The sequence below is a fragment of the Raphanus sativus genome, chromosome 3, assembly GCF_000801105.2.
Source record: "Raphanus sativus cultivar WK10039 chromosome 3, ASM80110v3, whole genome shotgun sequence".
Taxonomy (NCBI): domain Eukaryota; kingdom Viridiplantae; phylum Streptophyta; class Magnoliopsida; order Brassicales; family Brassicaceae; genus Raphanus; species Raphanus sativus.
The window spans coordinates 24,873,988-24,888,358 of NC_079513.1; the positions used below are offsets into that span (position 1 = coordinate 24,873,988).

General features: G+C 32.6%; 1 protein-coding gene and 1 long non-coding RNA gene across 3 annotated transcripts; both read left to right on the forward strand.

Annotated features, from left to right (window-relative positions):
* The first annotated feature begins 69 nt into the window (after positions 1 to 69).
* Positions 70 to 8,974, forward strand: LOC130509399 (uncharacterized). Of its 2 annotated transcripts, none has more exons than XM_057005309.1 (10): positions 70 to 247; positions 350 to 448; positions 520 to 866; positions 986 to 1,064; positions 1,140 to 1,193; positions 1,301 to 1,369; positions 1,459 to 1,524; positions 1,604 to 1,672; positions 1,767 to 1,831; positions 8,712 to 8,974. In XM_057005309.1, the coding sequence occupies exons 1-10, from the start codon at positions 137 to 139 to the stop codon at positions 8,722 to 8,724; spliced, it is 972 nt and encodes a 323-aa protein (XP_056861289.1). In that variant the 5' UTR covers positions 70 to 136; the 3' UTR covers positions 8,725 to 8,974. The 2 variants fall into 2 exon arrangements, with proteins under 2 accessions (XP_056861289.1, XP_056861288.1); XM_057005308.1 differs by lacking the exon at positions 8,712 to 8,974 and adding an exon at positions 1,995 to 3,275.
* A 1,219-nt stretch (positions 8,975 to 10,193) lies between these two features.
* Positions 10,194 to 11,657, forward strand: LOC130509401 (uncharacterized). Its single transcript, XR_008943433.1, has 5 exons — positions 10,194 to 10,478; positions 10,567 to 10,795; positions 10,968 to 11,018; positions 11,105 to 11,249; positions 11,499 to 11,657. It is a non-coding gene; the product is annotated as an uncharacterized LOC130509401 (long non-coding RNA).
* Positions 11,658 to 14,371: the final 2,714 nt, after the last annotated feature.

Sequence of the window (14,371 nt, forward strand, 5' to 3'; positions counted from 1 at the left end):
AATAAAGTTCAATTACAGCCCAATAACTAACGGTTTTATTGAAAAGCCCAATAACTAACGACTGCGTCGTCGTCAATCAGAAAGTCATCAGAACAGAGCCACAAACTTTCTTCTGAACCAGCTTTTAGCAATAGTAATGACGATGGACGATGCCAACTCGGTCTACGTCGGCGGCCTCCCTTACGACGTCACCGAGGAAGCTATCCGCCGTGTTTTCTCCACTTACGGCACCGTTGTCTACATCAAGGTAGATTTTTACTCCTCCCCTCCCTTGTTGATCCTACAAGTTCCTAATTTAGGTTACACACTTCTCATCTGTTTCCTTGTTTGTTTTTGGCACTTGGTGGAGATTGTGAATGACCGGAGTGTAAGAGGGAAATGCTATGGCTTCGTTACATTTCCGAATCGTCGATGTGCTGATGATGCTATCCAAGACATGGATGGCAAAGTATGTTATATTGAGAGGCTTTTTTCATTGCTATTACTTGTTTTGTTTTGACGGAGCTTGTTGTAAATCAGAGTATTGGTGGGCGTCCTGTGCGTGTGAACGAGGTGACAACAAGATTTGGTGGTGGTCAAGGGAGGTTTCAACCACAGAGCCCTGATCATGATCATGGGAGAAGTGATTTCAGTTACGGAAGGGCACGTGAACGGGATAGGTCACGTGACAGCAGAAGGGAATATTATTATTATACAGAGAAGAAGGAAAGAGCAGCATATGATGATGATCATGATATGCTGGGGGATAGAGATGGTTACAAGGACAGCAGGGTTTTGAAAGAAGGAGATTGGCGTGGGGACAATGGTGGTAGTAGTAGGGGAATCAACGGGACCAGTTCTCACAACGAAACGAAGAGAGAAGATAGGTAAAAAACATAAATTTGGACTTTAACTGGCACATTTTACTTTTCTTTAAGCTACAAAAATGATTGATTGGGTTTTGTTTTAATGTCCAAATCCATGTGTGCTTTTATTGAATTAACAGTGGTACCATGCTTGATGGTGGGCGTGGCAGAGATGGAAAAGATCACTTGTCTAACTCAAGTGGAGATCACAGCTTTCAGGTGATGATGATGTTCGTTAGACATTTATTGTTGCATTGTGTAGTTCATGTGAAAACTTGCAATCTTTTTATACAGGTGAAAGAAGAACTGGAAGCGCTGATCAAGACACATGACGTGCTTCAAGATGAGGTATGAGGCCTCTTATGTGCCCAGATAGGCAGTTGGCAGATTTCAATGGAGCAACAGTTTCCTTAGTGGGAGATGGAAGAAATGATTGTATAGTTTCGATTTTTAAGGTACTGGTGATGGAAGAGAGATTGGAAGTAAAAGAAGTTCTGTGCTCAGAGCTACAGAACAAGTTTAAGGTATGATGTGTCTACTATATTTTAGTAGAACTCAACATGTTTTATTTTTTACTATGGTTTTGTTCTCATTTGGAATGGTTTAAACGCAGAGATTGGAAGATTTATTGAACAATGAAAAGAAACTGACTTCACAACGCCGAAAAGAATTGGCAAAGGTAAACAAAACATAGGCTCAGGTCCTGTTTACAAAGCTAGTCTTCACTTTGTTAGACTACTGATCTATGTTTCCGGTAGCTACACAAATCATATTCAAGGGTCAGAGAGTGCACGGACAACCTGAAAGACTGCGAACAGGAACTCCAGGTTAGATTCTTTTTTTTTTTTTTGCATTCTAGTGACTGTCATTACATAAGAGGATTATGCCTCAGGGGGACAAGTCTCTGTTTTTTTATTGCAGTCACTTGTTAGTTCAGCAGCTAGAGAAGGCGTGGCTGGTGCTGCTGATGAAGGTCTTGAAAACGGGTATGTGTAGCTTTGTTTTAGACGAGCTTTAGAGAATATTTGAATATTTGTATTAATGGAATATGAGAATGAGAGTAAAAGGTTCACAAAAATGATACTATAAGAGGCCAGAAACCTCTTCAGATTTCAAAATATTGAAATGCTAAACCTTCTCATACATTAGTATCTACTTTCCCCGGAATCAACTCCACCGACTCTTCATCAACCTTCTCACTGTCGTTCGACACTTGAGATGGACCGCTGGCCGGTTTCTTAGCCACGGTCACGGACTGCTGATAACCAATACCACCACAGATCGTAACGAGAAGACAGACCAACCCAACAGGACTCGCATGCTTATCCCAAATCAAAACATTAATCACAACAGTCAAGAACTTGTTCACAACACCAGTCACCGTAAAAGCCGTAGCAGAGATAGCTTTCCTAGCAGCAAACCCGAAGAAGCTGATGAGAAAACCAAACACACACGACAACGCCACAGCGAAAAATGCTACTGGCTCAAACAAGCTCCCTCCTCCGTTAGCATTAACGGCCGTGAAAACGTCCGTGTACTCCCCGGTTAGAAACCAAAAGATGGGCGCGATCATCAGCGACAATAGGTTGTTGTACAGAACAAACCCCCACGTGTTGAGCTCGAGACTCGAAACCATATGCTTGATGTAAACCATCTCGGTGGTGATGGTGACGAGATAAGCCACGGCCCACGAATAAGCCGTGAGAGTGAAGGCAGAGTCGTTCGCCACGTAACCAACCGCGCCAGCGAGGATCACGAGCAGAGACAAGAACGTGAGCTTGGAAGGACGCGGCTGGGAGCGGAAGACCGTGTCGGCGATGGCGACGAGGAGAGGGGTGAGGGAGCGGAAGACGATGAAGGTGTCGACGTTGGCGTGGCGGAGGAGGTTGGTGTTGGTGAAGATGGCGAGGTAGAAGACGAGGGCGGCGGGGAGGAACTTCTTGGCGGTGTCCCAGGTGAAGGCGTCGTGGTGGAGGAAACCTAGCTTCCCGAGGAGGTAGACGCCGACGGTGGAGGTTAGGTACTGGAGGGCGGTGAGGAGGCCGGGGTAGTTGAAATAGGTGATGGCGAACTTGTTGATCACGGCGAGGAGGCTGGAGCAGAGCGCGTAGCCGACGACGAGGCTGCTCGTCGCGTAGGCGGAGGAGGAGGATGATGACATTGTGTTGTGTTGTGTTTGACCAGATCGGAGAAAATGGATCTGGATCGAGAGACGTGAGTATTATAGGAGGAAGGGAAGGGAGGCGACGACTTATATTACATCGCGACTTATTACATCACAGTGTCGTGCGGGATTGGCTATTGCATGTTTGTTATCTTTTTAAGTCTTTGACGTTACTTTTTTCTTTTGTTGATAAATTAGTGTTTATTTGGAAAAATCAACCACTAATGGAAGCTAATTAACAAAAATGATTCTTTGTGGGTATGAAATCTACAGCTATACATTTCTTTTATAATCATCAATATACAGCTATACAATAGAGCTGGGAATTTAAGTTATTACTAGATTTTGACCCGCCCTTAAAAGGGTGATATATATATTTATTTTTAAATTCAATTTTTGATATTTTTGTTTTTTTCTGAATATATTTGTATTTTTTGTAATCATATTTGTATATAAATCTTAACCAAAATATATTTTATTAAATAATAGTAATTTAAAAATGGATCCGGTATAGCACCGTTAAGGTTAGATTGCGGTCGAACTCGCCCCACTGACCCGTCAACCCGTGGGTTTTCAGTTTTGTTTTGTTAAAAAAATCTGACTCACATAACCCGAAAACAAATAATTTTGTACCCGCATCTACTCCGCTTAATTTTGTGGTTATCTACGGGTTATATATATATTTTAAAAATCATTATTTAATTTAACTATTATAAAAATATCTATTCTATTAATTTTCCTGTATGACCAACTGATATTAGTGTGATCCAATACATTTTTAATAATACAAACTACTTTATTTCCTTAATTATCGAGACCCACTTCTATAAGAATCGTTAGATATAGCGGCAGTTATGGTTTTTAAGAAAATCACTGCACATATTAATCATGTTTGATTCAACGATGTGCCATTTTACCTGAATTATCGGACGTAGACTTACCTAAATTATCAGACCCATAAAAGAATTTATGATTATATATAATTTAAACATACAAAATATATCCACATACCTGAATTATCAAAACAACTAAAGAATTTAATGATTATATATTTTATATACAGAAAATATATCCAATTTTTGGAAGGACGGATCAGAATATAATCTATTTTTTAATATCAAACGGCTATTCTATTACTCAAATTAGAGGGAGCCTGGGTAACTATACGAGAATAGAACAATCCATTCTATTAAAATAACATCATAACATCATAAGAAAAATATTATACAAAGATAAACATAAATATAACTAAAAATACAAATATAAAAACAAATTGGTTTTCGGTGTAGATTGGATTTGATATTGGGTTTTGGATATCACACTTTAAGAACCATTCAAGTATATATGTCATGTCTAATAAAGTATGAGACTTCGATTTTCGAGTCGATTCTGAATCACTATTTTTGGTGACGAATATTATTGACTAATAATGTTAGGTAACTAATAAAAAAATATAATATGTTGCAAACTTTAAGAATAAAGTTTAAAAATAATTTTCAAATGCATACGGTACAAATGTATAATTACGTAATTTGACATATTTAATATAGTTGCCAAAAATTAAATTAAACTAAATTAATATTAAACACAAATATGATTACAAAAAAATATAGAAATTAAATTTCTAAGAAAATTAAAACAAAAATACACCCGCCTTTTGAAAGAGCAGGTCAAAATCTAAATGTAGCCTAACTATTTTAATAGAATAAATTAAAATATCTTATTAGTCATTTAAGAAAAATATTATACAAAGAAAAACAAATATATGACTAAAAATTAGGGGTGGGCGTTTGAGTATCCATTTAAAAATTTCAGGTCTATTCGGGTTCGGTTCGCGGTCTATTCGGGTTTCCGGTTTTCGGGTTCAAAGATTTCATCCTCATTCGGGTATTTCTAAATTTCGATTCGGATCTTTGGGGGTTCGATTCGGGTTCGGATAACCCATTTAAATTATTTTTAAAACTTTAAAATTCATTATATGTTTCAAATTTCTCAAAATCTATAAACAAAACAATATAATGCATTTAGATTTAAATAGTATATGTCAAAATACCTAAACATAACATATAAATTGGTTCGATTTGAATATTTGGGTAAAGAAACAATAGATATGTTAATATTTTTGATGTTTTGAGAATACTTTAGCTATTTTAGACATTTACTTTTGACTAATTGTATATATTTCAAGTATTTTGGACAACTTAAAAGTATCTTATATATTTTAGATGTTTTTAGTATACATTAAATCCAAAATTGATTAATATATTTAGGTATATAAATCTATTTAGGATACATTCGGGTATCCGAAATACTTCGGTTCAGATCGGGTTTGGTTTCGGTTCTCTAAATACCAAAATTTTGAACTTATTAAGATATTTAATTAATTTCGGTTCGGGTTCGGTACTACTTTTTGGATCGGGTTCGGTTCGGTTCGGTTCTTTGGGTTCAGATTTTTTGTCCAACCCTAATAAAAATCATAAATATAGAAATTGATTTTTTTTAAATGTAAAACAAAAAATATACCCGTCCTTTTAAGGGCGGGTCAAAATCTAGTATTTAAAATAAAAATTTATACATGATTAAAATTTTTAAATTACTATTTTAAACTCCTGTATTTAAAAAAAAATTACTTTTTAATTTTTATTTTTTAAATACTTTGCGGGTCCACGGATAGCCGCGATCCAAAATTCACCAACCCACACTCACTCCGCATAAAATACTCATAACCCGCACCCACAAATCGATTTTTCAAATAGTTTGACCAAACTTATGATCCGCTGTTAAAAGAACGGATATATTTTTTGTTTTATATTTTTAAGAAATATTATTTTTATAAAATACAGGTTGTAACCAGTAAGAAACAATTAACTGTCGTCCATTCAACAACCTGCCACGTATTAGTTCAGACTTTTTTAAAACGGATTGTGTAACTGTTTTTTGACCGGTTAGTTGTTATATGTGTATTACTAAAAATAAGATATTTTTTTAAAAATAAAATTAAAGGTTAAACAGTTATATTTATATTGGCATATAAACAGTTATATATATCTTATTTTTTTAGTTGGACTCAAGTAACATTAATTGGACATGTTTCAAATTTAATAGTATTGATTACTATATTATATCCAATTATATAAAATAAGTTGTTATATTTTTTTTTTATCTTTTAGTGAACAGTGTAACTGTAAATTAGTCTTTATCTTCCCCAATTTATTTGAGTCACACTCGTTTGCAACTTCTTCCATGGAAATCAACGACCATATTTAACAAAATTATTAAAATCTTTTTTTTTTTCGTTTGTGCCTCATGTTCATAGATCTGTCATCTAGTATCCAATTTTCAACAATCAAAACTCCGAAAAAAACTATATGGTGGTCACTGATACGGACAACCACCGTCTAGCACAAAAATGGTTTTGAAGATCACAAACAATATCATGGAGTATAAGCAGTTATATATATATATCAATAGTTTTTGTAACCGTCGACAGTTAAAAATTATATACAGATATCGTGTTATATAGATATGTATAAGCAGTTATATATAAAAATCAATTTTTTTTAAATGGACACAAATTCATATCAATAGGGCATACTTCAACTTTAATAGTATTGACTAGATTTTGACCCGCGCTTTCAAAGCGCGGATTTATGTTTGGTGAAAATTTTATATAATCACATTTATATAATCCGTCTTGTATATGCATTTATATAACCCGTCTCATATATGTGTTTTATATCCGGGTTTATGTGTCGGTTAAAACTATATTGTACATGTATTTTTAGGTTTTTAATTTTGAATTAGATATTTTAAATATAAATCAATATAACAGTTTTATAGTTTTGATCGGTGTTTTGAAACCCGACTCGGACCTGCGGTTGAACGAATTACCGGTTTGTAACCCGGTATTTTTAATATTGTGATTTTTTCTAATGATAAGACAAATTCGGTGATCATAAGTTGGAAATTTGTTTAAAATATATTTATATTTTTCAAAATCATTCTAAATGATAATGATTGTTGTCAATATTAATAATTTTAAAATTAGAAAACCGGTGGTTAATAACATTATCAAACATGGAAATAATCGATACAGTATCAAACAAATAAATAATCGCAGGCCGAAATTAAATTAGGAAACCGGTGATTAATGACACACCAAAAAATAATTAAGAAGAAACTGGCGCAGAATATCCAGAATACCATTAATAAATACAAAGGAAAAATTCTTCCGTAGGGGTAAAAAGAGTAAAAATTCAAAATATGCTTGTATTTTAATAGTATAGATATGGTACTTTATTTTCAAACAATAATTTTTTAAAATAACAAAACCTTGTTAAAAATAATTAATTTTGTATTATGACAGTTATTAAATAGATAAGTGTAAAGAGAGTATAGGGGGTGGTTATGTTAACCTACGTATTTTAAGTGCATGTATTAACTGTTCCCTATATAATTCTTTTATTGTTTTATTATTGTGAATGGGGTGGTTACGTTATACTATTGTGTTATGGGTGATTACATTCGAAAATATAGGATATATTATTTGTTGTCATTAATCGTTGGAGCCAACATTTATCAACTGGACATGTTGAAGAATTAATAGTATTGATCCGCGGGTTACCGTCATGTTTGATCTACTACAAGGCGTGTGTGGTTCGACTGATTTTGAAAATTTGTGGGGTGGGTGAACACGGTGCGGGTTGGGATTATTTTAAAGTTGAGCGGGTGCAGATCAGTGGAATTTGAGCCGCCGGTATCCGTTAATCCGTAAAGTTTCGAAAGTATTTTTTAAAATACTTTTTGTAAAAATATTATATATAATCATATAATTTCAATTATAAATATATTATTTTAATATTATTTTATAAATAATATTTATTATATAATTAAAATAATTGTTTCTAATATAATTAATAGTACTCCGGATTTTGGCGAAGCGGATGTAACTATAAGATTTTTTGTATATGGATTATGCAAATTAGATTTTTAAATAAAAAATGATTCAGTCCACGGGCGGGTCGGGGCGAATTGACACACAAACACACTAGCTATACATTATATATTTTAATTCCAAGTAAATCTGGATCCGTGCATGCGGATTGTGTTTTCAATTTTATTGAAATATAAATTACATAGAAACAAATACTTAAGTTAATTATTAAAATAATTATATTATAATATAATGCATTTCCTTGAGTTTTGATTTATAAATGTAATTTATAGATTTTTCGATTAATTTATAGATCGAAGTATATAAGATAGTAATGCATATCTTGGATAGCATCCACAAAAATTAGTTATACTTATTTGACTTATTTTTTTTTTCTGAAGAAATTTATTTGACTTATTTTGTGGTAGTTATATTAGTGTTTATTTATTTTTCTTTATTAAGCTGTTTATGGAAACAGTCAAACTATTGTGTGGCAGTCATTGGAATAATACATATCAGTTATTAACTGATTTTTTTTTGACTAAAACTGATTTTTGTTTTTAAACACAATTATTATTTATAATCATTTATTTCTTAATATATATATTTATAGGTTTTATTAAATGTATCTGAATAACAAAAAAAATTAGTCAATAGGCATATATTGTATATGTTGGTTTCCAAATAAACATGTGTTATTCATATAAAACAAAAAAGATATTAGAAGGTATTAAAACGGTTATTAAGGTTTTTTATATCTTTGATGTAGGTTCTTGAGATAACTTATTATCGTCTCGCACAGTCATCCGCACACATTCTTGGGTCCTCGTAACATGTTCTCTGCTCGTTAACTCCACAGCAAAAGCACCTACGGTTTTTGTCTCTGGCTGTGGGGCATTGGATTTCCGTGCAAGTTTTTTCAGGTGGCATGAATGGACGTTCAATAATTTGGCCATCGACAACTAAATAAACAAAAAATAATAACAATATCATTTGGAGCAAAAAAAAACAATTATCAAGGATATTATGATGTGATTAAATTAGTGAAAAATAGATAATGAACAAAAGAAAATTATTATAAACACATACACTCATGAAGAGGAAATAAAGTAATTAAGATGATGCAAAAGATAAACTGTGATGACGACATATTATTTTTTGTGATATTTTTCTATATACACGTTTATTTTTATTTTATTTTTTATTTTATTTTAGATTTATTATTTGATGGTTGAAATTTCTATGTAAGGTGGTAGTTAATTTATAGGTTTTTTCAATTAATCTCTAGAATCTAAATATAGAAGATAGTAATGCATGTCTTGTATAAGGCGATCCATAAAAATTGGTTAGATTTGTTTGACTTGTTTTGTGATAATTATAATGGTGTTCACTTTTATTGTGCTTATGGAAACAGTCAACTAAACTATTGTGTGGTAATCATATTTGAATAATACGTACGAGTTATTAACTGATTTTTTATTTATTTTTTGAAACACAAACTACTTATTATTTATAATCAACTATTTCATATATATATATATATATATATATATATATATATATGTGTGTGTGTATCTGTATAATCAAAATAATTGGGTATGAAAGTGGTTGATAAAAAAATTGGGTATGAAAGTGGAAACAAACATTAAAATGATGTATTTGTATAGATTTTTATTTAATTTTATTCTGTTAAAAAATTGTCGGATTTGTTGTGTTTCCCTAAAAAACTCTTTTTTGTCAACTATTGTATTCGAGTGGACCAAATTGACCAATATTAAATATAAGTGGTTTCAAACCAATATTTGAGTGGGCCAAATTGACCAATATTAAATATAAATGGTTTCAAACCAATAAACACATCTATTTTATATAAAGTACCCTTCTTTCTCTCCTGAGCCTATCCACGTAGGATGCCAGGCTGGAAACTCAACACCTGTAGCGCTGCCACGTCAGCTTAAATTTAAATGAAATGCAGCGCGTTGGTGATCCGTCTGTTTCTTCTTCTGGGCTTCGCTTCGCGTTTTGTATTCTCGGCCCATCTAGCACGTGTAGAACGCAACCCTAATCAGATGCGCTCCTTCGCTTCTCTTCGCTTCTCTTCGATTGACGACGAGACGATCGACATTCCGTAACAATGGGCGTTTTGATGTATTCGTTGGAATATTGGAATAATCGACGTCCATTCTGCTTCATCCTCCTTTACTCGACGGCGTTACTAACCTCCATTATTCTCCAAATCAATTATCCCACAACGTGCCATTGAATGGCGATTCTTCGGCTTCTCCGTTAATCCTAGATATTGATATATATTATCCGTTTGCTTCATATGTGACTCATTGTTTTTATACTCTCTCTGCACTATACCTTGCCAAATTCTAGCTCACTGTAATGGCGACTTCCTAAGTGAACCCTTCTAATCTGAAGATTGGCCGTTGTAAGGAGATTGTGGTGGGCCGTTTGCTTCCATTCTGAGAAGCTCGGAATCTGAAGAAAAGAGGCGAACTTATTGGAGTTGACATGTTGTTTGGACGAGAAGGTACTTGAGAGGTTGCTGTGTATTCTATTTGCTTATTTACAATCACCTACTTCAACTTTCATTATAGTGACACTGTTTTTGCTTTCAGTCAACCTTGATACAAGGTTCCATCGTCCCCACACCGGCTTAACAGTTTCAAGAATCTACAGAGGGAAGGAAGAGTGTACTAGCTCAGTTATCCTTATGTTGCTAGAAGCAACATTCACTTCAAGCTGTGTGACCCACCGGTCTGTGTTTGATTTACAGGGCATACCAACTTTTTCGAGTTGATGAACCATATTGATTTCATTCCAGATGAGAATTATTCAAACGTACAGGTACGTTATTAATTTGTCTAAAGTTGTTTATGTTTGTTTCTGCAAAAACCTCAAAGTTATAACTCTTGGGTGTGGAGCCTAAAGCGATGGTTGCAACAATCATAAATCCCAAATTTGTTGGTGGTAAAACGGCTACTTTGTTTATGTGGCTATTTTTTCAATGTGACATCAGGATCACACTCTTTGACAACAAAAACTGAGCCACGCAGGGATTTTTAAAAGAGTAAATTACTTCTACATATAATTGTTATTTCAAGCTTTTCAGCTTAATCATGCATTCAAATCTCACATTAACCAAATGTGATGCAGGTTTTGTGGAGGTGGGGCTGGATCCTCTTCAACTACATCCAAGTATGGTGGTGTTAAGACCAGGAGATTGATAGCTACTTTCTCAACTCAACCCCGACTGTACATCCACTTAGCAAGTCCACTACTAAGACTCTATCAAGCTGAGGTTAGTCACATGTGCTTGCATAACATGTCCAGTGTTTATTAATTGACTATAATTTAAAAAGTCTCATGCCTCTGCACCGTCGAAACCCTTGGAAATAATTATTTTTGTTAATCATTCCTTTTGCGTATGATTATCTTACAAATACTGCAGCTTAAATAAGATTTTAAATTTCCAAGACTGCAATGAATTTTGTTTCATAGTTCTCAGCTTATAGTATCTAACTAATGTATTTCACTTATGTTACCGTAGGCTGTGGAGTCCATTTGCAAGGCTGAGGTGGCTGATATTGACAAGGATGGTGCTATATCCCCTGTTATAAGTGCTCGCACAAACTGCTTCATTGATTCACATCTTACTATAGTTTATTTAAAGTATAGACTTCATACATTGAGTTAGAAATGGTGATTAACTTTACACATTCTTCAAGTTCCAATGTGCAAGTTCCGTTGTTCCGAGTAAAGATGGTCGGTAGAAGACGTCACTGATGCAGCTCTTTTGTCACAATTGATGAGAAAGTCACCAAAATATCTTTAGGTGGGAAATCGGAGTTAGATTGAAGGCCTATTGTGTTGGATTCGTTATTGAGTTTGATATGCCATTCAAAAAGTAGAACTATATAAAAACTTGAGATAAGTATAGCAAAATAACTTAGCGTTTTGTACCGACCCTAACCAAACTTTAGAATTTTATTAAACTGTCATAGTTTAAAAAATGTGATTTGGCCAACTTTTCAGTCACAATATCATTCAAAATTGTAAGTCACAATATCATTCAAAATTGTAATTTATCTATTGGAAACTAGAACTGAACCTACCATTTTTATTGTTTACTAGATTTTCCGATTCAAAACTTTAAAACTATATTTATCAGAATTAGGAAAAAACATTTTACATTAAATAGAATATATATATATATATATATATATATATATATATGTGTGTATTTGTTAGATTGTAGAATGTTTACTGGAAATAAAAATATGAAAATAATGTTTTTGGATCATAATGTTGGACTGAATATATTCAAAACAAAAACAGATGCATTAATACTTAATACTGTATTAACTTAATACTTAATACTTAGTTAGAAAGTATATAAAATGGTATATTTAATAACAATGTAATACCATGATTAGTTCTTAGAAAAGGTAGCAATTGTAAAACAAAATGATATTTTTATTTGTCTGCAACAAAATAATATTTAATAATAAAAATTAAATAAATTGTGCATATATATTGAGAATATTTTGGTTCTCTTTTACACTTAGCTTTAATCCAGAATTATATTTAACTACAATTAGATTGTAATATATTGTTGTATGTTTATATTTTAACAAATAATATAGTAAATATTAATATATTCGTAGAAGTTTTAGTTCATTTAACTAATACAACAATCTTAAAAGTTGCTTTTTTACTTTTTTTTTTTGAAATTTGTTACAAAATAGTGAAAATTAATGTTACTGATAACTGAGAACAAAGTAAATTTTTTAAAAAGATTACATTAAATTGGTATTTAGGGAAAATAAGTATATGTTTTAGGTATTTTAAATACAAAATGTAAGGTTATTTTAATGAATTAAATGTGATTTTTTAAAAAATACTAAAATAAAAAGCTCAACCATAATTTTAATATTCATATGCAACTAAATATATAGACTTGCATAGTCCAGCAAAATACATAATGTAAAATAACCTGATAACAAACAAAAAAATAACAGAAATGGAATTAGATAATTTAAACTAAAACAATAATATTAAAATATCTACACAGACATAATAAAAATAGAACACAACTTCATTAATAATTACAACAACTGTGGTAAATGTAACTATTTCTATGCCATAATTTTGCTATGCACATGCAATTTATGGATCGCCATGAACAGAAACAGACATATCTCGAGCTGAAAAATGCTGAGATAGATCAAACGTTCTTTATGTGACTGTCTCTATATTAAAAAATAAGTGTTATGGAACTAATATGATATTTACAATATCACCAAGAAAGTGTCATCTCAATAATTTCAAGATGACTGACAAGTACCTACACTCATTATCCACTACTTGGTTTTCAAACTTTTCAATTTCAATGTTTTATTACTTTGATAGCTTTGCATTAATACTACCTTCTCATCAATATAACATTTTTATTTTGATAAGAAAATGCAGTTTCAAATTATCACCACTTCCACTCCAATATCATGTTGAAAGGCTATGATTTCAACAAAAAAAACAACTATTACGTAAAATATCTTATCACGTATAATCTTTCTCACTAAAACATTCTAAAGACAAAAATTACTATCATATACATCTTTTGCAAATGTAAATCAAAAACACAACTACAAAATCATACATAATATAATAACCTAAATCACAAGTAAAGTATATCCCGCCCGTAGGGCGGCCGATCCTAGTTACCAATAAACACATGTTTATTGCAGTGTTCTTAGGAAGAAGTTTTTAGCGTAATATAAAAATTGTCTCTTAACTTTAAGTAAGAACCAGTTCTTAAATATACAGCTACTTATCTAGAACACATGTCCCTTGGTCTTCTACACGTAGAATAATGGGTAAAGAGTTGAAGGTCGTTGGAAAAATTAACCGCCGTTAATGTTTGATTCATCTTCATCTGTCTTCAACTTCCATAAACCACTTGCAAGCTTCGTTCCTCCACTGCATCAGTGGCCATGGTTGAATGATGCAATCTTCAAGATATTCAGCTTCTTAAAATCTTAAAGATCCCAACAAAACAAGAAATGGATCATTTGTAAATGTAGACCCAACTATGCTTAAATATAATCTCAAAACCACCAAGAATCTCCTATCTTCATGATATACAACCACAAAGATACTCCACGCAGAGGGTGATCTATTGACCTCTAGAGACTCATGAAGGTTTATAGTTTATTGAAAGAAATCAAGCTAAGTCAAAAAGAAAAGAAAAGAAATCAAGCTAAGTCGATGAAAAGAAGAGAACAAAGTATTCACCATCGGAGTTTCTTTAAGGTAATTCAATCACGCAAGGAGGAGAATCCGGTGACACCGGAAGACACAAGTCCGATCGAAAGCAAGATGGATCTTTATTAAGATTGAAGGAAAAATCAGAGATAAATAAAA

Coding starts and splice junctions, on each gene's coding strand:
- LOC130509399 (XM_057005308.1), top strand. CDS start 137: ATGACGATGGACGATGCCAACTCGGTCTACGTCGGCGGCCTCCCTTAC. Junction 867..985: donor GAAACGAAGAGAGAAGATAG/GTAAAAAACATA, acceptor TTGAATTAACAG/TGGTACCATGCTTGATGGTG. Junction 1,673..1,766: donor ACTGCGAACAGGAACTCCAG/GTTAGATTCTTT, acceptor TTTTTATTGCAG/TCACTTGTTAGTTCAGCAGC.